The 26,465-nt window shown below is 35.7% G+C and overlaps 2 protein-coding genes and 1 long non-coding RNA gene across 5 annotated transcripts; all 3 read left to right on the plus strand.

Moving 5' to 3' along the window:
- Positions 1–820: 820 nt before the first annotated feature.
- Positions 821–1,862, plus strand: LOC106359821 (ATP-dependent Clp protease ATP-binding subunit CLPT1, chloroplastic; the record flags this gene model as incomplete). The annotated part of the gene is given in 7 exon segments (XM_013799453.3): positions 821–866; positions 869–912; positions 1,060–1,179; positions 1,181–1,319; positions 1,403–1,448; positions 1,669–1,778; positions 1,834–1,862. Coding segments are annotated over 7 exon segments (534 nt in total), but the record flags the coding sequence as incomplete, so codon positions are not given.
- An 844-nt stretch (positions 1,863–2,706) lies between these two features.
- LOC125578665 lies at positions 2,707–6,847 on the plus strand. 2 transcript variants are annotated; one of them, XR_007316750.1, is made up of 4 exons: positions 2,707–3,706; positions 3,871–3,952; positions 4,427–5,657; positions 5,776–6,847. It is a non-coding gene; the product is annotated as an uncharacterized LOC125578665 (long non-coding RNA). The 2 variants fall into 2 exon arrangements; XR_007316749.1 differs by having other exon boundaries at positions 2,723–3,706; positions 4,427–6,847.
- A 10,636-nt stretch (positions 6,848–17,483) lies between these two features.
- On the plus strand, positions 17,484–19,575 carry LOC106375245 (transcription factor bHLH126). Of its 2 annotated transcripts, none has more exons than XR_007316751.1 (4): positions 17,484–18,156; positions 18,293–18,652; positions 18,733–18,991; positions 19,150–19,575. XR_007316751.1 is itself a non-coding variant. In XM_013815112.3 (4 exons), exons 1-3 carry the CDS (start codon positions 17,932–17,934, stop codon positions 18,799–18,801), a joined length of 654 nt encoding a protein of 217 aa, XP_013670566.1. In that variant the 5' UTR covers positions 17,487–17,931; the 3' UTR covers positions 18,802–18,806; positions 19,150–19,575. The 2 variants fall into 2 exon arrangements, 1 of the variants encoding a protein (XP_013670566.1); XM_013815112.3 differs by having other exon boundaries at positions 17,487–18,156; positions 18,733–18,806.
- Positions 19,576–26,465: the final 6,890 nt, after the last annotated feature.

The following is a 26,465-nucleotide window of genomic DNA, read 5'->3' on the forward strand; positions in this document are numbered from 1 at the left end:
ATAATTTATAAATGTTCTTGAAAATTCATTGAAAGTTTTAATATTAAAATATTTATGTAATCTTATGGTATATAGTGTTTAATATATATATATATATATATATATTTATTTTATTATTAAATGATATTTTTTACTCATATGGTTTTAAAATCATGTGTATCTTCTTATAATAAAAATGTTAAACCATTGATCATTAATTTTTAACATAATAATTTTAATAGTTTTAGTCATTTATTGTCGTTTTTAAAAATTCAAAATATAACATATACGAAAAAATCTAAATTTTATTTTTATAGCTAATTTGATTGTTTAATTTATTTTAATAATATAAAATTAAACAAAAAATAATGGAGGAGATATACATTGTTATCAAATATTTATTATTAAACTCATTAATTGTCATATATATATTAGTCATTTATGGTAATTCCGTAGGTTTTATTTAAGGAAAGAAAATATCATATCATATCATTATATCATATAGTTTGACCAACTTATGTATCTAACAACATATAAAAATCGAATGTGGACCTACTTATTTTTCAATTGAATGTAATTGACTACCTAATTGAGTGACACCTATGCATTGGGGCCTCTTTTAATTAATACAAAATTAAGGTTACATCTTTTCAAATGTTCCTCAATTAATATATAAGGGATTTCGGAGGTACATTACGGGATAAAATCGAATTTTAAATAAGTATGTGCTTAAAATGAAAATAATGAATAGATTTGGGATTTTTGTGAAAAATACAACTCGCTGAGTAATAATCGGCTAATCGCTCACCCAAAGGCGCTTGCTTGGGCTTGTTAAGAGTGAAAATGGTTTCTTGTGACACAACCATCGGGCCACTGCTTCATCGCCAAGCACGGTGCTTAACATCAGCCAGCACGGTCTTTAGCGTCCCAACAGTGAGGATGAGGTTTTACTTCTATCCTTTTGTTTCTTAGATATAAAAACAGAAACTTTATGTTCGGTTGTGTAATGCTTATGCTGTTTGGTAGAATGATCAGCATATTGTTTAGCTTCTCATGACCTTTATTTCTGCTATTCAAAAGTGTACTTATGAAAAATCGTTTCGGAGTATGTGTGTTAACTAACGTTTGTTATCCTTGTTGGTGTTGGTTTTCATTTCAGGTACTACTGCAGCTGCTAAGTTCCTGAGAGGGAATGGAGTCAACACTTTTTAAGGTGCGAGATGAGACAATTAACCTGCTAGGGAAATCAGACATGTACTTTTTCAGCCCGGAGCATCCTCCTCTTACTGAACCGGCTGGAAAGGCCATTGAGTGGGCCGTTGATGAAAAGAAGAAATCTGGTGTGCATAAACACCACTATCTTAATATTTCTCAATCTCTTGTGTTTGTTTCCCATACGTCATAGCCAACTGAAACTATACAGGTATGGATGGGGAACTAATCACTGTTTATTTTCTCCTGGGGATTTGGTCATATTAGAGATGAGAGTGTGGTTTACACATTAGTTGTTGGTTTAGTGGTAACCGGTGGTTTGTACCGGATAGATTATTAGTCTTTATATAGTGATTGTACATCAACTTTACTCTTTAACATAAATAATTTTCATTTTCATATCTTGAGTTCATCTCATTCTTCCTTATGAGAGTGTGATCTCTCATCGTTTCTGTTCAACATTAATTCATCTAATAGGTCCCAAAAAGATTCAGCAGGATGTCAGATTTTGGAGAAACTTCGGTTCAACGAAGATAAGGCCAAAGAAGTTGCAAAATAAGTAAGTTTTGACACCCTAATTCTTATAGGTTAGGATAGCTTTCTTTAAATGGCAAGTGTTGAGTGTTCGGTTTGGTGCAACAGATTTGAGCTTCAAGAAACAAAGTCAATAGTGTTGGGGTTTATTTCAAGCAGCAAAGCTTCTGTAACTGTATATGGAGTAGCAATAGCAACCTGATTCAAGACTAACCAACAATTTCACAAAAAGAGATTCAACTTGAGAAAATCCCAATAGTAACGCTTCGGCTATGTTTATGTTTTAACATGCTTTTTTCGAAATGCGTTAAAACCCAAAAAAAAACTTTATAGCATTCGCAAATTTTTGATTTTTTTTCTTGCGTTAATATCATGCCTAAATATCATTCAACATAATCAATATTTTACTAATGTAATATAACACAAAATACCATTAAACCTTTAAGTCTTATACTTCAATAAACTTTCAGATGAGAAAAATGTCAGAATACATAACCACTAGGAAAATACCATAGGATAACACTAAAAAAATTTATGTCACAAATATAGATTCTAACGTTAAAAATGATCAAAATGTATAATTAAAGAGGTAAATATACATTATACCCCTAGGGTTATCTAATCCAAACCTTAGGGTTTAGAGTTAGGGGTGGGGATTTGGGATTAAAATTTAAAATTTATAAAATAAAAAATAAATATTAAAATTTTAAAAAATAAAAAATAAAAATTTTAAAAATAGCTTCAAAAAGTATTTTCGAATTACAAGAAAAACTTTTTTAAAAAAATTATAAAAAATAAAATAAAAATTATAAAAAAGTTTAAATTTGAACACATATAATCTAAAACTATAAAAAAATATTCTTTTTTAATTTTTTTTAAAAAATTTATATATCTAGGGTATTAAGATCCTTTTACATATTAAATGAAATATTTTGGTCATTTTCCTTCTCTTGGTATTTTTGTGATCAAAACTTAAAAATGATCTATTTGAGAGAATTGCCCTAACCACTACCGAGTGATAACTGAAAATAATTACGCAAGATAAATATTTGTAACAATGATCTATATCATTTTATTTAGCATAGATAAAAAAAATAGAAGCAGTACAAATTGAACATTTACGTTCTATATAAATAATCTTATTAAAATAAAAGAAATGATTCATATTACTTCAAAATTTAAAGTGACATTCATATATTTTTTAGCAAATAAAAAGACATTCAAATAATTTTGAGAATATGGTTCAACATCTGGCCTCGGGCCTTCAGAGATGCAGCCTATATTATATAAATGTATATATATGTGCTATGTCGACTATAGGTAATTAGGTATATAATAAGAAAATAATTGATCGTAACAAAAGATATAGGTAAATACCAAAGAATAAATGAAACTGATATATGTAACTTAGAAATGGAATGTGGAAATGAACTTATCGGCATTAATTAAAGAGAGAATAAGTAAAAGATTGAGCAGAAAGACGTCATTGCTTACCCTAATCTCTCAATCTTTGTCCAATACGTCTACAATAACGTAGCCTTTTCTAAATTTTATACTATAAACACACTTTCTTTATTTTACTTTCTTTGTTCCGACTCCGACTTATTGTTTTTTTTTTCAGCTTTACAACAAATCACTGAGTGAGATTCAGACCATCACCGAGAACAAAAATTAGACATGATCAGATCCCGCTGACTCATCATCATCATCATAAATAAATTAATCAATATATCATCACCATCATCAATTCATCATTAATGTAATAAGAATCTTTATTCAAAATAATTAAACGTAAAGACAAACTACATGTTTAAGATGAATGTTTTTCAGGAGAAGAGAAGAAAGCGTCGTAAAGAGTTCAGAGTTAGTAGTGAAGAAAATATGGAGAAGATAATGCACAGAGAAGTTGAGAAACAAAGGAGACAAGAAATGACTTCTCTTTACGTGTCTTCTCGGTCTTCACTCTATTGAGTTCATCCAGGTCAGTCTCTTTCAAAATCCCTAAGTAGTTATCTATCTTTTGGATTCTTCACTTACAGATCTACAGGTTACAATCTGTTAAAGTATGTTGTTTTGTCTTAAAGATTTACTAGAACTGTGACGCTCCAAATATCCTAAAATTAACCTTTCTTTTTCGGTATGTAGGGAAAGCGTTCTACGTCAGATCAGTTGAACGAGGAGGTGAATTACATAAAGTATCTTCAGAGGGGGAGTATAAATGCACACGGTATGAATGAAAGTTTTACACGTGATAAAACTTATGTTTAGTGATGTAGATAGCATCATTTATTTAGTACCAAAATTTATGTTTCAAAGTTTGTTAGTGATATTTTATGTGTCAATCTTGTCAGCGTACATACCAAAGACATTCGTGTCCTAATTTTTTTTTTTGTTAAGTATGTGAATTCTCATCAAATCAATAGTGATGCAGAGATACATTCAGATTGAAGAATCAAACCTGCTGTATATAAGTCGCTATTCAAAGCAAATGTGTCTTAGGGAGCCACAAAAAAAGCTAAAAAGAATATGTTTAATACGTAGAATATAAATCTTATAACTACTTAATATCCTAATTTTGATATAAGTAGAATATAAATCTTATAACTACTTAATACTTAATATCCTCTTTGACAGTATTTATCAGATTAAAGCGATGATGAATATGTTTAATATGTAAAGTTGATTTGCTTTACTGTTGCAGGTCAGATAACTGGATTTAATTGACTTCGCCGATTCAAGAATACACTTCCATGCTTACCCTAATGAACTAATTGTTTCCTTAACTTCTCAAACCCAAAACGATGCATATACATAGACTGTTACCTTGCACTTGTACTGTAAATTTGTATATTTATGTGTTTGCTGATTTTGAAAAGAAATTGTGTGCTTCCCTATTTTTAAAGAATTTACGAGAACAAATATATTTTGTTGAAAAAAAGATTTATTGGAATCACCATATTTCGGCATTTTAATCTTGGATTTTTGACGAAATAATGTTATACTTCGCAGTCACAAAGAAAGACCATCTTTTTCTATCTTCAAATTTTTTGAGAAAGAGTCTGAGACGGATCAGAATGCACTTAAAAGTTCAAGATCTTCAAGATATTAGTTAATTATAAAACTCAGAGTTTATGTTAGTACGAGTATTTTCTAAAGACATCCCGGCATAGTAATTCCTTTTTTGGGGTAAAATATCTGAGGTCAATTCCGAAGTTTAAGAGGATAGTTTTACAAAATTGTCTCGTTTTAATAAATCCAGCTTGCTTTATCTAAGAACCCGTTCCACTTAACATATATAACCCGCTGTATGCAATACATGTTAAATGAACGGGTTATTCCATGTTGAAATTCCTAAACATATATACTTAATTTTATAAATATTGTTTTCGCCATTAACTGCAGATATACTGCCCAACATAAAATATACAAGACATATCATCCTGTATCGGTCTATCCATTAGTGTACCAGTCTTGTCGACCATTTTCTTGGTCATTAGCTTCAATTATATGAGGTGTTTCAAAAAACAAAACAAAATAGATCATCCTCTATGGCTCTATCCATTATACAAACTTATTGTTATCACGTGAAGGTATATCTACCAACTCATCCTGTATTTGATATTACACCTCATTTTCTCTCCCCCACCCTTATCTCTTGTAATTAAAGTTCAAAACCACTTCATCTCCACGTGTGGAGCCTCCATTCCATATATATGGTTCTTTTATTTATAATTTTTTTTTCTGAATTGCATGTCCTTAAGTAGCATAAAATATGGTATATGAAGAAAAATTGTTTCCAAACTATTTTTCTCATGGAGTTCAACGTGTGCCATGACTCCCAGATTTGCTAGCCCAGTTGAGCCAGTGACTGGTCCATATGTTTTGTTGTCGTTAGTTACGAGCACTGTCATTCAATGTATCAATACATTTTGGTAATAACGTCAATTTTTTGGCGATTAAAATCATGAACGTTTTGTCGTGTTAGCTTGGCATATATTTCAGCAACGAATCGTTAAACTTAAACGCTTTCTGTGTGTTTGTTGAATTCAGAAAACAAAAAGAGGTTACAGTTAAGTAGAGAAAGAAAAACAAGCAAGTGAACATAAAACGCTTTCTGTTGTCCCGCCGAGTTGGTAGCGCGTGTTGTGTCGTTTAGCTCCTCGTTGGCTCGATTTACCTCCGGGGTGGCTCCTGGTGGTGGCTTCAGCTGCGTGTGGAGTTGGGGGTCTAGGGTTTGCCGGAACTTGGAAACTCGAGTGGTGTTGAGGCACTGGTTCTTGGTAACTCCAGATCTCTCTTCTGAATCTGTGAGCCACCGTCGTGTTCTCAGGTGGTGGCTGCGCGTGGGTTTCGTCGAGGATGGAGACGTCCGTCCGGTTTCCCTGTGGCGTCGCGTAGTGTGTGGTTTCACATGGTGTGCTTCGTGGTTTAGCTCCCGTGTGCTTCTTCATCGCTCAGAACTCAGTGGTGATGACGTTTGTGGCCTTCTCCGTTGCTAGCTTTTCTCAAATAATCTCAGCAGGTTCGTGTTCGTGGCTTGGCAACAACTTCTGGCTCGACTGTGTTTTTGCTGGTGTGATAGTAAGTCAGCGGGGGCTCGAGCGTGGCTTCGGTTTAGTTGCCTCCGGAGGAGCTGTCCGTCTACCGACCCATATTCTCTTCGGGTTGTGGTTAAATGAGTGTATACTGTCCCCGAGAAATGCAATGGAGGCGGTAATCTCCGGCGTAAACCTCGGAACGACGGCACTGTTGGTCTTCGGCTTTTCCTCGTACCGCCGGTGGTCTCTTTTATCTTGCTTGCTCTGTGTCCGTGGTTGGATTCTGCGCTCTGCTTCGCTCTGGGTTATCGGCTAGAAGCTGTAGGTAACTGTTGCATTCAGGGTTTGAGGGCGCCCTTCTCTCAGTGCTCGTGGCAACCGGCCGGTCTTCTCATCTAGTTTCAGGGTTGTTAGGTCTTACCTCGTCTCGCTATTACTTTGTTTTAACCGGTTGTGCTGCGTTGTTAATCAGTCCGAGCCTTTATTTGCTGTCTTTAGTTTGTTTGTGTTGTTGTTTTTATTTCCGCTACTAGTCATCTATTGTATCGTCTGTCAAAAATTGAAAATTGGTAATAATATTTTAACATTTTACCAAAAAAAAAAAAAAAAAAAAAAAAAAAAAAAAAAAAAAAGTGAACATAAAAGTAACAAAACTGTAAAGTATGCCGCTAAGTTTTTTGTGTGTGTAAATGTTAATATGCCGCTAAGTTTTTTTTTGTGTGTGTAAATGTTAATATGCCGCTAAGTTGAAAAACATCTATCCAGAATGTTGAATTTTCTTTTAGACTTTGGTAAACAATTTCAACAAAATGAATAATCATTGACAGGCCTAACCTTGGGTCCGTGAATTAAATAAAGTCGGGTCTATTATTAAATTTTGCACACATGGCCAAGTCACTGATTTTGGGTGTTTCTACTTTATTTTGAAAAGTCCTTCTTGTATAGGAGGACTAACTGACGACTGACTAACAAAATTGTGATTCGATCATTGATGTATAATCTTGTTTTTATAAGTCCTATCGGCTGATCCGGTCGGCTCTAGAGAAACACATTTAGGGCTACAAAATGGACTAACCCGAAAAGATACCATACTGCTTGATCCGAGTTTAGAATACTTTCCGATTAATACTAGAAGTGGCTTAATCATCTGTTATGACCCACTATGTAAATTACTTGGACCGAAGTCCAAATATAAACTGATCAAATAGTGATTATTTAGTTTCCATGAGAGTTACTGTTTGCATTAGTGTTGTTGTTAAGTCACTATTCGAATAGAAAGTTGATTGAAAATCCTGATCGCGATTCAAAATTAGGGTAACTACCGCCTAAGAAAAGTCAACTAAGATTTTACAAATGTTTTTCTTTCATGAAGTTCACTAGCGTTGCTACATTCTTTAACTGACGAATTGACAAGGCTAGAAATGCATATTTAACATACTTAAGAAACTTATTCATTTTGTCAACACCGTATGAATAAATGAAAAACATGGTAAAAATATAGTGTCTTTTGTTTAATGTTCCTAAATTTTGAATTTTCAGAAACACAATATTAAGTTTGTGTTTGGAATAGTTCTTAAATTTTTAATAGATTTTATAAATAAATTTTGTCATATTTTTAGTATATCAATATACGAAGAATATACTGTATGTAATATTTGTTTTTGAACAATCTATTACAGGTTAACTATTAAAAACACAACGTTATTTTAAAGAACAATGCAAAAGTTGTATTTACCAATATATTAAGGTACATGTACTTAACATTCGAACACCATATTTTAATTCGGTTGACAGCCATTAAAAAAAGCAAAATTATAAATAATTTTGTAGTTACTGTAGAAGTTGCGGCTCTTGTTTGCAACCGTCCGATAGAAAAAAGTGCAAAGAGATGTCTTTTGTTTATTTTAGTCTTATGCGCCTCCTCCATTTGCGTGGCTTCAGGAACTTTGCATAATCTTGTTTTCTTGACAACCATCGATTTGACGCGAGTCATTTGCTGTACATAAAAACGTGCGTCAAATTTCTAATTTTATAAGACAGGAATTGATGCATGAATCAAATACTCTCAGATCACACTACCAGTCCGACCGGCTTTTGGTATATTTTAAAAAAATCGTCAATGGTAATTTTTTTTCTGAATGAATTTTAAATTTATTCACATCAAAAAACCTTGTTACGAATAATATTGCTATTGTTTGCAAACAAGTTTAGAAAAAAACCAGAGAGACTACTTGATGTGCCCCAGTCCATGGAATCAGATCAGAACGAGGATCAGGACGTCCGGAACAACACAACTGAGGTTCAGTCCATCGATCGGGCCGAACATACCGCTCGGGCCGTGTATCGTCTTGACCCGCACTCGTCCGGTTTGGAGCTTCAGCATAACCCACGACCAGATGGCCAAATCAACCGTACTGAAGTTCGCCTCTCCCGTCCTGTTCGACATGCTAAGTCCTTTGGTCAAGCCAGAAGTGAAGTTGTTCGAGTGGAATCCAAATCCGACCATGGTCTCTCGCTCTTAAGCCGTCTTGGCCGAACCGGCGATCGTTCTGATGAACTGATCCGACACTTCGATCAGTTCATGAACTTTGATCAGCCAAATCTCTCTAAGGCAAGACTCTTGAGGCTGTCCGAAGACTTAGTCACCTTTTGGCCCGGAACAGTTCATGAAAGTCATCCGTCCGTACATGAAGAACGAACCAGCCGTGTACTTCTTCTCACCGCGGGACGTGCTATCAGTTACATCGAACCTGGACAAGAGTAGCCGAAGAGTTCAAATCGACCAGTCAACATTATTTTCTGTGCTTTGACTAGATCTGGTCTTCTATCTATTTTCTATGTCTCTTTTTCACACATTCTACTTATTATCTTTGACTACAAGTTGTATAAGTATGTGAACTCCTCTTTGAAATGAAATAATCGATTTTCCTTATTCAATTTTGAGTATTCTTTCTTTGTTCTTTGATTAGAACATTCTTGTTCCCTTGGTGAGGTTATCTCCAAGTGAATCCCCTTTCTTTGAGCCGGACTTGTGTGTCAAATCAAGCGGCCATTGAGAGTTCTAGTAGTATCATTGGGACTTCCGCATCCCTTTGTGTCACTAAACAATCCTTCAGTTCTCTTTCTCATCAGATCGAGTTCATATCATTCAGAACCGGTTGAGTGTTCGTTCCTTAGGGTTCTTCAAGTGGTATCAGAGCCACTCTTCCGGTATCTCTTTTCATTCCATCTTTCTCACCTATCACTTTCTTCATATTAAAAAAAAAAAAAATTTCTTCTTCTATCTATCTTTGAATCCGGGCCCCTCTTTACCATCCATAAAAAAAAAAAAAAAGAGAAAGATCTAATCAAAAAAGAAAGAAAGAAAAGTTTTCAAAAGTTTTCGATTGTGGTTTGGTGGTAGAAGAGTAATCCTGCTGGCCGAGGAGAAATCCGGTCTTGGAGGTGGTTAATACGGATTCCCCTTGTTAAATCTCTTGTCTTTCTATCTTGTCTCTTGGGTGTTTCACTTGGGATTCTCATTTTTGGGATATCTAGTTTGTTCTCTTAGAACTTTGAGGAAAACTCTTTTGAGTGACTACCAAATTGAGTGAAACACGTGTGTGGGCAAGGACAAACACCTGAGTGTGAGAGGGTTTTAATCTAACTTTACCTTGTCTAAGTTTTCAGGTAGCTATGGACAGTGAAGAAGAAAGAAACCGACCCGGAAACTCACATGCCGGGCTATCTAACTTGCAAATGCGTGCTCTCAATGATTCTATGTCTAACTTGTTGAATACAGGTTTGGAGGCGATCCATCAGAGGCTTGATGAACTTCAGGGCCGTCCAACTCATTTACGTACCAGAACCAGACGTGACCAACCAAGGAGGAACAGCCGGTCCGATCTAGAAATCCGAGAAGAGTCTTATGAAGATGATCGATCCATCAACCGTCCAAGGAGAGTTCCTAGGCATCAAAACCGAGGTGATGTCAATCCATTTGGTAGAAATGAAAGAACCAATGAAGGCTTGGGTGGTTTGAAATTGAAAATTCCAAGTTTTTATGGCAAAAATGATCCGGATGCTTTTCTTGAATGGGAAAGAAAAATTGAACTTGTGTTTGATTGTCAAAATTTTTCTGATATTAAAAAGGTTAGACTTGCTGCTGCTGAGTTTACCGGCTATGCTATTAACTGGTATGATCGAGTTGTGACTAGCAGGAGGAGAGCAGGTGAGGCGCCAGTCGATACATGGGATGAGCTTTCCATGCTGATGCGGAGACGTTTTGTTCCCGACCATTACCACCGGGATCTACACCATAAACTCAGGCGTTTGCTTCAAGGTTCTAAGACAGTTGAGGACTATCACCAAGAGATGGAGACCTTGATGATCAAAGCTGATGTAGAAGAGCCTTTAGACGCCACCATGGCCAGATTCCTTACCGGGCTCAACCGGGACATACAAGACCGCATGGAGCTGGAAGACTATGACAGCATGGAGCAGATGCTACACAAGGCTGTGCTGATCGAGCAACAAGTCAAGAGAAAGGGTCTCACTAAACCGACCTTTGCTTCCAAGCCAAACTATCAAGACAAGGGTAAGTCTTCTTCCACAACAAATACAGCTTTTAAGACTAATGTCCCTGCTCGTGATGATAGAGAAAAGAAAGAAGAGGCCACCAAACGAACTAGAGACATCCAATGCTTTAGGTGTCATGGCCTTGGCCACTATGCCAATCGATGTCCAAACCAAAAGGTGATGGTGCTTTTGGAGAATGGAGAAGTCGAATATGAAGAAGACAAGGAGGATTTCGGACCAGTGTATGATGATGATGATGAGAAAGAAGCACTTGACTTCCCGGTTCATGGTCCCCTTCTTGTTACTAGGAGGGTTTTGGACGACACCACTGATCCCATCTTTGATGAGGAGGTCGATGGAGTGATCAATGAGTTTTGCTCGACCTTTGTGAAGAGTTCTGATCCGATCTATGATGAAGATGTCCTTGATGAGCCGAGCCATGGTTCCCTACTGGTTACTAGGCGTGCCTTGAGTGTCCAACCAAAATCCAATGACAAAGAACAAAGGGAGAATCTCTTTCACTCTAGATGTCTCATTTCTGATAAAGTTTGTTCTTTAATCATTGATGGAGGTAGTTGCACTAATGTGGCTAGTGACACCCTTGTAAAGAAACTTGGGCTTGTTACTCGACCTCTTTCTCGTCCTTTCAGGTTAGAGTGGCTCAATGAGGCCGGAGAACAGTATGTGAAGGAGCAAGTCACAGTTCCACTCTCCATTGGCCGATATGAGGATGAGGTTGTGTGCAATGTGCTTCCCATGGATGCTTGCCATGTTCTCTTGGGCCGGCCTTGGCAATTTGACAAGAAGGCAGTGCATGATGGTTTCACAAACCGGCATTCATTTGATCATCAGGGAAAGAAGATCACCTTGGTGCCTTTGTCGCCTTCGGAAGTTCATCAAGACCAGGTCCAACTTAAGAAGAATCGAGACCAAGAATCTAAAGCTGATAAACCTGAGACCAGTACTAGAAACTCCAACTTCTTTGTCAAGGAAGGACAGGTAAGGAAGTCTCTTTGCTCTCAAAAGCCATTTCTCTTACTGATTTATAAAGAGTCTCTCTTGGCCTCATCGTCTTCTGATCTTGCACCGGAGATTCCGAGTGAGTTTTTAGGTATCTTGCAGGATTATTCTGATGTGTTTCCAGAAGAAAATCCCAAAGGATTGCCACCGGTAAGAGGAATTGAGCATCAGATTGATCTCGTCCCGGGGGCCTCTCTACCGAACCGACCAGCGTACCGCACCAATCCGGTTGAAACCAAGGAGTTGGAGAAACAGATCAATGACTTGCTTGAAAAGGGATACATCAGAGAGAGTCTCAGTCCCTGTGCCGTGCCTGTTCTACTTGTACCAAAGAAGGATGGCTCCTGGAGGATGTGTGTGGACTGCCGGGCCATAAACAACATCACGGTAAAGTATCGACATCCTATCCCTCGTCTTGATGATATGCTTGATGAACTCCATGGTTCTAAGTACTTTTCTAAGATAGATTTGAGAAGTGGCTATCATCAGATTATGATGAAAGAAGGTGATGAATGGAAAACGGCCTTTAAAACAAAACTAGGTTTGTATGAGTGGCTTGTCATGCCCTTTGGTCTCACTAATGCACCTAGTACTTTCATGCGCCTAATGAATCATGTCTTGAGGTCTTTTATTGGTCATTTTGTTGTGGTTTACTTTGATGACATTCTTATTTACAGCAAAAGCCTTGATGAGCACAAACAGCACTTGAAATCTGTTCTTGAAGTCCTTAGAAAGGAACGTTTGTTTGCTAACCTTGGAAAGTGTTCTTTTGGCACAGATCATGTGGTCTTTCTAGGTTTTGTTGTAGGTGCAGATGGCTTGAGAGTGGACGAGCAGAAGGTCCAAGCAATCCGGGACTGGCCGATTCCGACCTCCATTGGTGAAGTAAGAAGCTTCCATGGCCTTGCCGGTTTCTATAGGCGATTTGTTCAAAACTTCAGTACCTTGGCCGCTCCTCTTACTGAAGTAATCAAAAAGAACGTGGGGTTCAAATGGGGACCAGCTCAGGAAGAAGCATTCGAAATCCTTAAAGGGAAGTTGACTCATGCCCCTTTACTTGTACTTCCAGATTTTTCTAAAGCTTTTGAAATCGAATGTGATGCTTCTGGTGTTGGTATTGGTGCTGTGTTGATGCAGGAAGGAAAACCAGTGGCTTATTTCAGTGAGAAGCTGGGAGGAGCCATGCTCAACTACCCCACATACGACCATAAACTCTATGCCTTGGTGAGGGCCCTTCAAACGTGGCAGCACTATCTTTGGCCTAAGGAGTTCATTATCCACACTGATCATCAGTCTCTAAGACACCTTAAGGGTCAGCAAAAGCTCAACAGGAGGCATGCTCGTTGGATGGAGTTCATTGAGACATTCCCATATGTGATCAAGTACAAACAAGGTAAGGAGAATGTTGTGGCCGATGCATTGTCTCGAAGGTATACTCTTCTTTCAGCTCTTGAAACTAAACTGCTTGGTTTTGAATTTATCAAAGATCTTTATGCTTCTGATCAGGACTTTAAAGAGATTTTTCGAAAATGCCCAAAGGTTGCTTATGGAAAATACTTTCAAAATTCTGGTTTCTTATTCTTTGATAACCGTTTGTGTGTGCCCCAATGTTCTTTGAGGGAGTTGTTTCTCAGGGAAGCTCATGGAGGTGGGCTTATGGGACATTTTGGAGTCAAAAAGACTTACAAGGCGGTTCATGATCACTTCTATTGGCCGAGCTTAATGAAAGATGTGGAACGGATATGTAGCCGTTGTGTGGTGTGCAAGAAGTCTAAATCCAAGTCTTCAAACCACGGTTTGTATTCTGCACTTCCTATTCCTTCTCATCCTTGGGTAGACATTTCTATGGATTTCGTGTTAGGATTGCCAAGGTCTAAGTCGGGACGAGATTCAATCTTTGTTGTTGTTGACAGATTTTCGAAAATGGCTCATTTAATTCCTTGTCATAAAACTGATGATGCCACACAAGTTGCTGATTTGTTCTTTAGAGAGATTGTTAGGTTGCATGGAATGCCTAAGACCATTGTATCTGATCGTGATGCTAAATTCCTTAGTTATTTTTGGAAAACCTTATGGTCTAAACTAGGAACAAGATTGATGTTTTCTACAACTTGTCATCCGCAAACTGATGGTCAAACTGAAGTTGTTAATCGAACCTTGTCTGCTTTGCTTAGATCTTTGGTTAAGAAGAATCTTAGGCTTTAGGAAGAATGTTTACCACATGTTGAGTTTGCTTACAATCATGCAATGCATTATGCTACAAAGTTTTCTCCTTTTGAAGTTGTTTATGGGTTTAATCCTTTGTGTCCACTTGATCTTTTACCTTTGCCTTTGAGTGAAAGAGTTAGTACAGATGGCAAGAGAAAGGCGGACACTATCAAAAAGCTACATGAACAGGTTCGTGCAAACATTGAAGCCAAGACCGAGATCTATAAAAGATATGCCAATCAGAAAAGAAAGGAAGTTATTTTCAAAGAAGGCGATCTTGTTTGGGTTTACTTGAGGAAGGAGCGATTTCCAGAAGAAAGAAAGTCTAAACTTATGCCTCGGGTCGATGGTCCATTCCAGATCCTCAAAAAGATCAATGACAATGCTTATCAGCTTGATCTTCAAGGTAAGTATGACATTTCTTCGAGCTTTAATGTTTCTGATCTTTCCCCTTTTATTGTAGATGATCCGGATTTGTGGTCAAATCCTTTTGAAGAAGGAGGGAATGATGTGCCCCAGTCCATGGAATCAGATCAGAACGAGGATCAGGACGTCCGGAACAACACAACTGAGGTTCAGTCCATCGATCGGGCCGAACATACCGCTCGGGCCGTGTATCGTCTTGACCCGCACTCGTCCGGTTTGGAGCTTCAGCATAACCCACGACCAGATGGCCAAATCAACCGTACTGAAGTTCGCCTCTCCCGTCCTGTTTGACATGCTAAGTCCTTTGGTCAAGCCAGAAGTGAAGTTGTTCGAGTGGAATCCAAATCCGACCATGGTCTCTCGCTCTTAAGCCGTCTTGGCCGAACCGGCGATCGTTCTGATGAACTGATCCGACACTTCGATCAGTTCATGAACTTTGATCAGCCAAATCTCTCTAAGGCAAGACTCTTGAGGCTGTCCGAAGACTTAGTCACCTTTTGGCCCGGAACAGTTCATGAAAGTCATCCGTCCGTACATGAAGAACGAACCGGCCGTGTACTTCTTCTCACCGCGGGACGTGCTATCAGTTACATCGAACCTGGACAAGAGTAGCCGAAGAGTTCAAATCGACCAGTCAACATTATTTTCTGTGCTTTGACTAGATCTGGTCTTCTATCTATTTTCTATGTCTCTTTTTCACACATTCTACTTATTATTTTTGACTACAAGTTGTATAAGTATGTGAACTCCTCTTTGAAATGAAATAATCGATTTTCCTTATTCAATTTTGAGTATTCTTTCTTTGTTCTTTGATTAGAACATTCTTGTTCCCTTGGTGAGGTTATCTCCAAGTGAATCCCCTTTCTTTGAGCCGGACTTGTGTGTCAAATCAAGCGGCCATTGAGAGTTCTAGTAGTATCATTGGGACTTCCGCATCCCTTTGTGTCACTAAACAATCCTTCAGTTCTCTTTCTCATCAGATCGAGTTCATATCATTCAGAACCGGTTGAGTGTTCGTTCCTTAGGGTTCTTCACTACTCTGAGAAACTAAAGAAATCTGTCAATGCCTTGCAAACTAGATTGCCATGGCTTATAGATGGAATCCTATTCCGAACAAACTTATTCAGATTGTTGATTAGTCGAGTTAGGTTGTTTGGAAACTCTCCTACTCTAACTTTCGTTCAAACCAGAGGGCGTAGACTGTGGCTTGAAAGCTATATCAACGAAGGAATTTTAATGGTCTTTAATAATACAAGTTTTTACTATTTTATCTAATTAAAGTCCTTAAGATTAATAACACTAGAGCAAGAGAGATGCTTCCTAGAAAGGATGGTCGATTCACTAAAGGATGATAATAAGACAACATTCCGAAAAGGTGCTAGTGTATTGACTATAAAATGTAAAAGGCCTAGCATGAGTAGGCCGCCATGTGCTAGGTTGAGCAGGCCGCGGTACAAACTAGCTTGACGAGTAGTTCAAAACACTTCAACGATGATGCATCTTTGCTTATCTAACATTCAGAAACAAGTTGTATTCTAGTTATGGTTTCGGCTAAAGTTTCTCGCTTTCTAAAAATCCGCTTCGAGTGCTCGCGCACCAGAACGCAAAGATGAGAAAAGCTATGTTCAATCTTTCTAGCATAGTTTCTCATTTTTTACTTCTATTCTTGTGAAACACAATAAATGTAATAAATTGGTCAAACATCCCAAAAATGTAAAGCTCCAAAAACCAAATAAATAATATGAACACACTGGACCATATATTAAAAGGTAACAGGGGATTCGTGACAGAGGAGGATTTCCTTTGCCCTTGAAAGGATAACCTTTATATTATTATAGTCATACATTAAAAGGCTTCTTTTTAATACAGAGAAGCAAAAAAATAAGTGGAACTATGGAGTATGGAAGGATATCATCGTATATTTAATCCAAAGCATATTATATTGTATAGTATCTTCTTAAGAACAATAAATATACATTACATATCTGATACGCAATGGATATGGGGACTTTAAATAATATACTAATGAGTATTTGTGCATAAGAAGAGTAGTTGCAGTGTGAGCAGGTGCACATCAAAAGCAGAGAGCCCACATGCGACCATGACCAGATCAGTGGATGAGATTTGATCATATATATTTCATGCATCCGAATCTTAGGCACGGTCGGTTGAGCTTCCATGTCCACAGATGTCAGATGGATGCATCCCTCAGTTCCTCCCAGTTGTGTGAATAAGGGCAAACGTGGATAGGGAAATATTTTTCATTTATTTTGTAATAGTTTGTGTTTTAGTCACTTTTCCTACATATTTTTTGGTCGGTTTGACATTTATATGTACAATCTCTCCTCCTCTTTTTTTACACCCTGATATTTGATGGTAAAAAGAATTTGCGTAACATATACTTTTTCCCTTAGAGAATGAGCTGGCCAAAATTAATAGAAACCCCATACAAAACAATAATTTCACATTTGGTACTATATATTTATAGAAACTCTTTAGAGTGAATTGGCTTGAAACCCCAAAAAAAACGATAAAATTAGCAAAGTACCAATGATGGGACAAGTTTGGACCGCACAGTATAAAAGAGTAAAACGAAATTACCTCTCAGACCTTCTGTTGCTGGAGCGTTGTCTTAGGCGATTTGGTTAGCTAATTAAAAGGTAGAAGACTCCAAAATTAAAATGTAAATGTCAACGGTTACGCTTTAGGTATATAGCTAAATAATCATTTAAGTTTATGTTTAACTATGCAAATTCACAACTTTTTATTCCATTTAATATTTTCTAATTAGTTGGTTCATTTAATTTATTTCCTACCTCATTTGTATAGTTGTCTTTTACAATTTCAGTAAAAATAGTTTATACTGTAAGCATAGTTTTAAGAAAATAATTCATTTATAAAATTAAGGTTTAAAAGAAAAATCACTTGGCACCAATACATAGAGCATAATGGTTTGTATTAGTATTTGCTATTGTATGATTATCCAAATTCAGTTTTGTATATTACATACTGTTTGACAAAAGAAAGTCAGTTACTTCCAGAATGAATGAGTGTTATAAACACCATTGATACCTAGTTTCTTTAAAGAGGTAAAAATCTTTACCAACTATATCTTTATAAATTGTTTTTAAGAAGAGAGCCAAGGACTCAAGGCTAGCTAGGCTCATCACCAAAAAAAAGTTATAGCTAAAAACCAAATTTCGTAGAAAAACGTGGTAAAAAAGGCAATTCTGGAAGCTGCATTATTTGGTCTTCCTGATTAGTATATTTATATATTAAAAAGAATGGTCCTCCCCTCTCACCTAAGGAGACAGACAGAACCATTTGTTTTCTTTAGGCACCATTCTTCACAATATAAAAAAGCTAACCAGTAAACAATACAAGAAAATAAATTATTTTTGGACAACCACAAAATCCTACGGAGATCTGGCATTGTTAAAGCTCAAAGTGTTAAACTATGGATCCATATCAGAATCCCAGCCCGAAAGGGTACCAGAGACAGAGGCCATTTGGCTCAGCCGGTGAAGGTGGCAGCAGCGGCGGCTCCGATATACCCCGTGAAATAGATGACAATAAGAAGAAAAAGAAGCTTCTCCACCGCGACATCGAACGCCAGAGAAGACAAGAGATGGCTACACTCTTTGCTTCGCTTCGTTCTCACCTACCTCTCCAATACGTTAAGGTTTCTATTCTTACTCACTTTTTTCTCAAATTTTATTATTTTCCGTATACTATTTTTCTAACAAAAGAAACTAAGGTTTGGTGAGATGTGGCTTTTAGGGTTCTGAATATGTCTTTTATTTTCATTGAATTGTTAGGGGAAGAGAGCTGTTTCGGATCATGTAAACGGAGCGGTGAATTTCATTAAGGACACGGAAACACGGATTAAAGAACTTAGTGCAAGACGAGACGAACTAAGCAGAGAAACATGTCAGACATATAAATCGAGTCCGGATCCAGCAAGAACTGGATCCGAGTTAGGCAAATCGTATCCGGCGAGTGTGATGGTGCAACCATGCGTGAGCGGTTTCGAAGTGGCGGTGAGCAGCAACTCGTCAGGTCCCGAAGCTTTGCCACTCTCAAGAGTGCTTGAGACACTTCAGGAACTAGGACTTGAAGTCATCAGCTGTCTCACCACAAGAGTTAATGAGAGGCTCATGCACACTATTCAAGTCGAGGTATTGTCACAAGTTACAACATGCCATGTAAATTGCAATTAGTCTAGGGTTTTCACTATATTTAACTTTATTTAACACAGGTTAATAGTTTTGGATGCTTGGATTTAGCTTGGTTGCAGCAGAAGCTAGTTGAGGAGTTGATACTTTAGACGGGGTACTACAATACTTAATAATCATAAAATTTGTAGTCCTAAAGACTTGTTCATCGTATGATCTCTCTCTTCCAAAAGAACTCTTAATTTTATATGTTGGTTTGAATTTTTAACCCAATATAAACTCATTTCCAATTTATTTTCTTTATATAGATTTGGTATTGAAGCTTGTTAGTTGCTCCAATAGGTTATTCTCTTGCTCCTACATATATAATTAACTAATGTATGAAATATTTATAGTGCATCAATATATGTTAAGTTCGATAGGCCGTATATATATTTTTATGCACATACAAGAGAGCTATAGTTGATGTTCAAACTAATTTCATGGTATGCCAAATGCAGAAATATCTAAAGCATTCATGAAACTTCATCTTGGAAAGCTGGCCATGAAATATACTCTTGGATGGAGGCATAGCTTCGGTTTAAACAAATTCAAGTGCGTATTGCAGTTTTTTTTTTAATAAGTGCGTATTGCAGTTATGTTTCAAAAGGATTTTATGCATGGGTAGGTCATAAAGTTCACCATCATTCAACGCAGACACCGTAAAGACTGAGGTTGTGATGTTTGCAATAGATCATTTTTCTCACAATAAGGTTTTGTGTGTTTGCTTTACATTTGCTTCTTATCAGCTCCAAATTTCAGCTATCAGGTTTCCCTTTCATTATTAGCATCTTTTGTGCTATTTCATTGTTATGTGTTCATGCGGGTTTTTAGTATGTATATAAGGTTTTATATGATATATATAAACTGAGAAGGAACAACCGCTATTTCTGCGACGTAATGAGTTATCAAACTATGAAGTAGTAATACAAAACCCTATCGAGAAACCCAATCGTTTGAGCAATTCAAAAGTGGTAGATAAAAGATCAGATAAGTGAACGTATATTACGCATTCATAGTACAAATGAAATGACATCGGTATCACCAATTTTCATATGACTATATACGTAAGTCAGTAAGTGTCAGGATACGTGTAAAACCCCCATACGCACCATCAACTGACAACGTAATTGACACCACAAATGTACATCTAGAATCATATACGTTCGTTCATATATCCAGTGACATCCGGTAACTCGAATATAACGTTGACCAAAAAAATCTTGAATATAAGATATACCTATCATATTAAGGAGCCCAAGAATGTTACATGACATATACATGCAAGCAAAAATGGGAGATCTCATCCACTGTAATATTGCTCACTTACACATTGATATAAACAAACTGGTAAACGCTTATGATAATCACACGATGATTGTTCCAATAAGGAAAAAGCGTATTGACATAAGGAAATCGCCTAAATTCAATGCATAGAACCACCTTTCTGTTTATGAATCTCCATATTAATTTGTTATTCAAGGATTTAAAATCTTATTAGAATTTAAGAAACTATAAAAGCTTATGTAATATACAATCACAAAATCTTGCTTTCTTTTGTAATTCACGATACGACACAATATTATACATGATACATATCCCCAAATATTGGTTTCTTTTGCCTCCCCTTTTCCTACGTATACCCAAAGCATATAAATAGAATCACATATAAGTATAATAGTTTTAGATATAATTAATATCCACTTAAATTATATATGTCTCGCGAACTTAAGCCAAGTTGACAGCAGTTCAAATGTTTTATGCACTTAAGAGATACGCATAATGAGTTGTTGAGATCTCCCTGATATTCGTTTGGTACCTTTAGCAATATCATTATTGGCAATTGAATGAATTATTAATCAACTTTGAGATGCCGTCCAACAAACTCATGATCATCAAATCAGATTGTGTTCCAATAAAGATTGTCTCAGACGTTTAAAACTTTAAATTATCAAGATTTGTAATATTAAAAGTTTAAAACCATGTATTTACATCCTGATATCCAGACAAACCAATAAAAACGTTGAAAAATACAAATTACATGGCTCGATCACAGCTTTGATGGCATCTATCAATTAATTTTGAATTTTAAATCACACTATTGTGTATAGTATTTCATACAAAAAGAATAATATGTTTTTAAATGGCTTTTGATCAAGAATTATTTTTGTACACGGATCTAATGGTGAGCTGCAATAATTAAGAGCAAGATCTGAGACAGCTTAAGCTTATATGTGTAAGATGTTTTTTAGCTTTATAACACAAGTGTTGACCATGACTTATTTTATTGTGTGTGTCCGTGTGGGGTTTAATTTAGCCTCATAATATGATATCAATTTGTAGCCAAACATATCCTCATGTGCTTCTCCATCGGTTGGTGTCAGGTCCAAGAGATTCAGATATGGAATGACCCGACTTTTTTTTTTGTGATTCAATAATCAATAGATTATGATCTACAAGAACGATCTCTTACTTACTCAATCGATGGTTTTTGGATGAAAAGTCGTCTTATATATATCTAGAACACAAGTATAGAAATCAATGATCGAAAATAAGAATAATTCTCTTATTATTTGCTTCAAAAACTAACTCAAGATTTAAGTTATCTCAATCTCTAATCTCTTAAATTATGCAACACTCTTGCATCTTCTTATATAGAGATTATAAATTTCTAATCCTATTTAACATATCTAGATAACTCTTAAACGTATTAAGTTTCTATAATTCGGTAGGATTAGGTCTTCAAACTTGTTTCTCAAATTTCTTTTTCTTTCAAGCTTAATCCAACATTTTCCCCTTTAAACTTGAAACTTTCATTTGACAAATCTTGCACACTTATGAGCTCTTTCATCTTTTTGAACTTGATTCTTCCTAACGCATTGGTTAGTATATCAACTTTCTGTTTGTCGCCTGATATATGCTCGAGATCTACTATCCCTTTTACAACACACTCCCTTATGAAGTGATAACTTGAGTATATATATTTTCTTATGCCATGGAAGACTGGATTTTTTGTGAGAGCAATTGCAGATTGGTTATCGACTCTGATGATCACCTTCTCAACCGGTTGTTCAGTTATTTCACTTAGCAACTCTTGTAACCATATCGCTTGCTTTGCGGCTTCAGTCCCTGCAATAAACTCTGCTTCATATGAGGATAGTGCAACCATATCCTGCTTGTAGGAACACCACATGATCAAGCTATTACCAAAATAAAATATATGTCCCGCAGTACTCCTTCCATCGTCTAAGCAATCATTATAGCTACTGTCGTTGTATCCAATGAGCTTAGGGACCTTTGGTGTGGAGTGAGTGAAGATCAAACCAACCGATGTGGATCCTTGAAGATACCTAAGATAATGTTTCATTGCAGCACCATGAGACGTCTTCGGATTATGCATCTAACGACTCAATACTCCCACTGTATATGATAGATCCGGTCTTGTGTGGAGAATATATCTTAGGCATCCGACATTCTTTCTATACATTGTAGCATCGATGTCTTCCTCTTGAAGAGATTTAGATAGCTTCAAACCTGGTTCCATCGGCGTGTATGTCATGTTGCATATATTCATACAACTTTCTTCCAAGATCTTCATCGCATATCTTCTTTGGTTCAATATTATGCGACACTTCTCTTGATGAACTTTTATTCCAAGGTAATAGCTTAGTTTTCCAAGATCACTCATGTCAAACTTTGATGCCATCTCTTCTTTGAATACGCCGATGACGTTCTCACTTGTTCATGTAACAAACAAATCATCTGACATATACCGCGACCACCAACATATCATTGTCCACGGCTTTTCTATAGATGAAGGGTTCCTTAGAGCACTTTCAAAACCCTAACCTGAGCAGTATACGATTCAATTTGAGATTCCAAGCCCTTGGCGCCTGCCTCAATCCATATAACGCTTTCTTGAGCTTGTAAACCTTTTCTTCACTTCCCTTAACAACAAACCCTTATGGTTGTGTTACATACAAGTTTTCTTTCAGCTCACCGTGTAAGAATGCTGTATTTACGTCAAGGTGATGGACCTCCCAACCATTAGTTGCAGCAATACTAATAAGAAGTCGGATGGTTTCAAGTCTTGCAACTGGCGCAAAGACTTCCTAGAAGTCGATCCATACTGTTGTACGTAACCTTTGGCTACCAAACGAGACTTGTACTTGTTGATAGTTCCATATGTGTTGCGCTTAATTTTGAAGATCCATATCAAGCCAATTGGTTTAACTCCGACGGGAAGGTCGACTAGACTCCATACCTCATTCTTCTCTATGGAATTAATATGATCCTTACATGCTTCAATCCATATATCGAGCTCTCTTGCTTCTTCAAAATTTCTTGGTTCGTTGTTTAAGCATAACAATAGCATCTCTCCTTCTTCTTCGGCAAGTAAAACATAGTCTTCTAGGTATTTAGGTTTTGATGTTTGTCGCATCGATAATACATAACCCTTGATGTGTTTATTCTTGTCGTGTCTCTGCCTCCATAGTTCGTCTACCTCAACCCCTGTAGTAGGATCGACCTCCTTGTCCTCTGTTCCGGAAATCTTTGTTATAGTCACGTCCTGGTTGTGATTGAGTGTATGCATACAGAAGCTTTGTTTGATCTTCTTGCGGTTCTTCTTCTTCTCGGATACGTTCTTCATACGCTTTCAGTCGACCGATAATATCTTCAAAGCTTGTAGTATTAAGATCCAGAACTTGCTCCAACGAGGGAACTATGTGTATATATTTCTTGCGCATGAGACTTGTCAAGAATTTTTTAGCAAGTCTCGGTTCTTCAATATTGACACCTAGGGACGCAAATTTTGATGCAATCTCGGCCAGTTTTCCCCCAAAATCGTCGATTGATTATGTCTCTTTCATCTTTAGTTTCTCAAAATCATTCATCAATGTCTGTAATTGAGCTTCTTTTACTCTCTCGGCTCCAACATGTCGAGCTTTTATTGCCTCCCAGACCTTCTTTGCAGTATTCAATTCTCCTACCTGCAATATTAAGACTTCCGAAATTGATTGAAACAATAGGGCTATGGACATATCATTCTTATCCCCTTAGTTGTCTCTTCTTCTACGGCCTCCCAGTACTTTGTGGACTTTAAGTGATATTTTTATTCTTATTGCCCACACCATATAGTTAGTCGCATTGAGCATTGGACATTAAATAGAGGATCCTTCCCCTTCTTTAGGTTTTGTGCTCGTTGTGATAATCTCACCATTCATCTCTTTTTAATGGCTTACCAAATCTAGAACTCAAGTATAGAAATTAAAGATCGAAAATAAGAATAACTCTCTTATTAATTGCATAAGAAATTAACTTAAAACTTAGTCTATTTCAATTCCTAATCTTTTAAGTTATGCAACACTCTTGCATTTTTTTATATAGAGATTATAAATTCCTAATCCCATTTAACATATCTAGATAACTCCTAAATATATTAAGTTTTCATAACTCGGTAGGATTAGGTTTTCAAATTTGTTTCTCAAATTTCATTTTCTTTCGAGCTTAATCCAACATATATACAACATATAATTATAAAAGGCTTTATCAAACACGTACAATGCTTAACTAGTATCATATAATTCCATCAATTATTTTGTGTTAATTTCTATACAATTATGTATTATATAAGATATTCTCCCAGTGTTCCAAAATAGCTACACGTGATCGCATGAGCATTGAGCAAACGTGACTCTACGGATAGGTTCAAATCTAAAAAGACGATTGGGCTATAATATAAGTAATTTGGCCCATTAACATAAGCCTAATATTAAACATCCACGTCCACACCAAAAGGTTGTATGTCATGCAACGGACCAAACAAATCATCATTACTCCCTTGTTCCTGAAAATAAGATGTTTTAATTTTTTTACTTATTCCATAAAGATAGATTTTTTATATATTTAAGGTATTTTTTAATATTTATAAAAAACATTAAATAAAAATATTTGAATTGATTAAATTTAATTGGTGAAAAATGTATAATAAAGTAAAAGAAAAATTAAACTATAAACATTTATTAAATTCTTAATAAGCATGAACACTTTAGAAAATCTTACTTTTGAAAACAGAAATAGTATAATTTTGAAGCCCAAGGATTTTTACTAAATTTGTTGAAAATAGTGGCAATATAACCACATGATTAATCTGTATTCCGTTCATTCTAATATAGTTAGGGCCTGACTGGTTCAAACGCAGCGGTAGCGGTTGCGGGAGTTTGTGGATGTGGGCGGTTGCGGTTTCTAGCGGTTTTAAGAGATTTGTACGACTGGTACTGCGGTTAAAAATTGGTGCGTTTGCGGGTGACTTATGACTGGTTAACTACCAAATGCGGTAACAGTCAAATAATAAATTAACAATATTTACATTTAATATAATTATAAAAAATATCAAAAATCATAAAACTATAATAAATATAAAATTTATATTTAGAAAGTTATAATTTTAATTTTTGAAAATTTATTGAAATTGTTTTTATTATAAATTTTTTATAATATTAATTAAATATAATAGATATATTTTAATATTTTCATAATTTTAAATTTTAAATTTTTTATTAAATATTTTTACTTTTGTATATATATTGTTTAAAAAAAATGTACCCTCCTGCAACCACCCGCAAATGCTAGCTGGAGCTAGCTTTTGAATTTATGAGATTCATAGCGGTTTGAAGCGGTTTAGAACGATTTTGAGTGATTGTTGCAAACTGCCCGATAAAAACTGCGTTTGCGGGTGGTACCGGAAAAACCAGTCGTACCTTAGTCACTGGTTAATCTGCTATAATATATTACTAGATTTTGACCCGCGCTTTCAAAGCGCGGGATCGTTTCTTTTTACGTATTTATTATTATAATCCATTTTAGTTTCTACCAAAAATTGATATCATATAATTTTATGATTTTTTAGTAGTTGTTGTTATAAGTTTGGATGATCTATACGTATATAAAATGTTAACCTTAAAATGAAATAATTATTTTGCTGTTGGAAATTTCAGCAAGAAATTCAATTCAAAAATATTTGCAATATAATTTAATTTTAGAATGGTAGTATAATTTAAATTAAAAATAACTTGCAACATAATTTAAATTAAAAATTGCTAGTAATAACATGTAACCCATATTGTAAATGTATGTTTACGTTTTATAATTGTATTTTTATATATAATATCAAGTACAATGTTAAATAGTTTTGATAGAATTTACTATTGAAATAATTAATTAAAAGCCCATATACTTAAAAAGTTTATTAACCAAAAATCTAGAAGTTAATGGACCCCCAACAAATCTAATATTCTGGTTTAGAGCTCGACCAAAACACATTCTTCATTTCGTCATATTGTTCGAAAAAAAAACCCAGAAAAGGATTTATTTTTGACGTACTTATTGTTATAACCCATATGTGTTTCTACATAAGATTTATATCATGTGTTTTTATGATTTGGTTTAGTAGTTGTTGTTATAAATTTGGATGATCAATATCTATACAAAATGTTACTCTTAAAATAAAATAATTATATTGCTGTTGCAAACTTAAGCAAGAAATTCAATTAAAAATTATTTGCAATATAATTTAATTTTAGTATCACAATATAATTTAAATTAAAAATGACTTGAAATATAATTTAAATTAAAAATGGCTAGCTATATAATGTCAAACATATTGTAAATGTATGTTTACGTTTTATAATTGTATATTAATATAATATCAGTTACAATGTTTAATAGTTTTGATAGAATTTACTATTGAAACAAATTAATTCAAAGCCCATATAAT

Source organism: Brassica napus, chromosome A1 (genome assembly GCF_020379485.1).
Source record: "Brassica napus cultivar Da-Ae chromosome A1, Da-Ae, whole genome shotgun sequence".
Classification (NCBI taxonomy): Eukaryota; Viridiplantae; Streptophyta; class Magnoliopsida; order Brassicales; family Brassicaceae; genus Brassica; species Brassica napus.

Excerpts from the sequence above, each read along its gene's own strand:
- LOC106375245 (XM_013815112.3), top strand. The coding sequence starts at position 17,932 with ATGGATCCATATCAGAATCCCAGCCCGAAAGGGTACCAGAGACAGAGG. Across the intron at positions 18,157-18,292 it reads TACCTCTCCAATACGTTAAG|GGGAAGAGAGCTGTTTCGGA; the intron begins GTTTCTATTCTT and ends TTGAATTGTTAG. Across the intron at positions 18,653-18,732 it reads TGCACACTATTCAAGTCGAG|GTTAATAGTTTTGGATGCTT; the intron begins GTATTGTCACAA and ends TATTTAACACAG.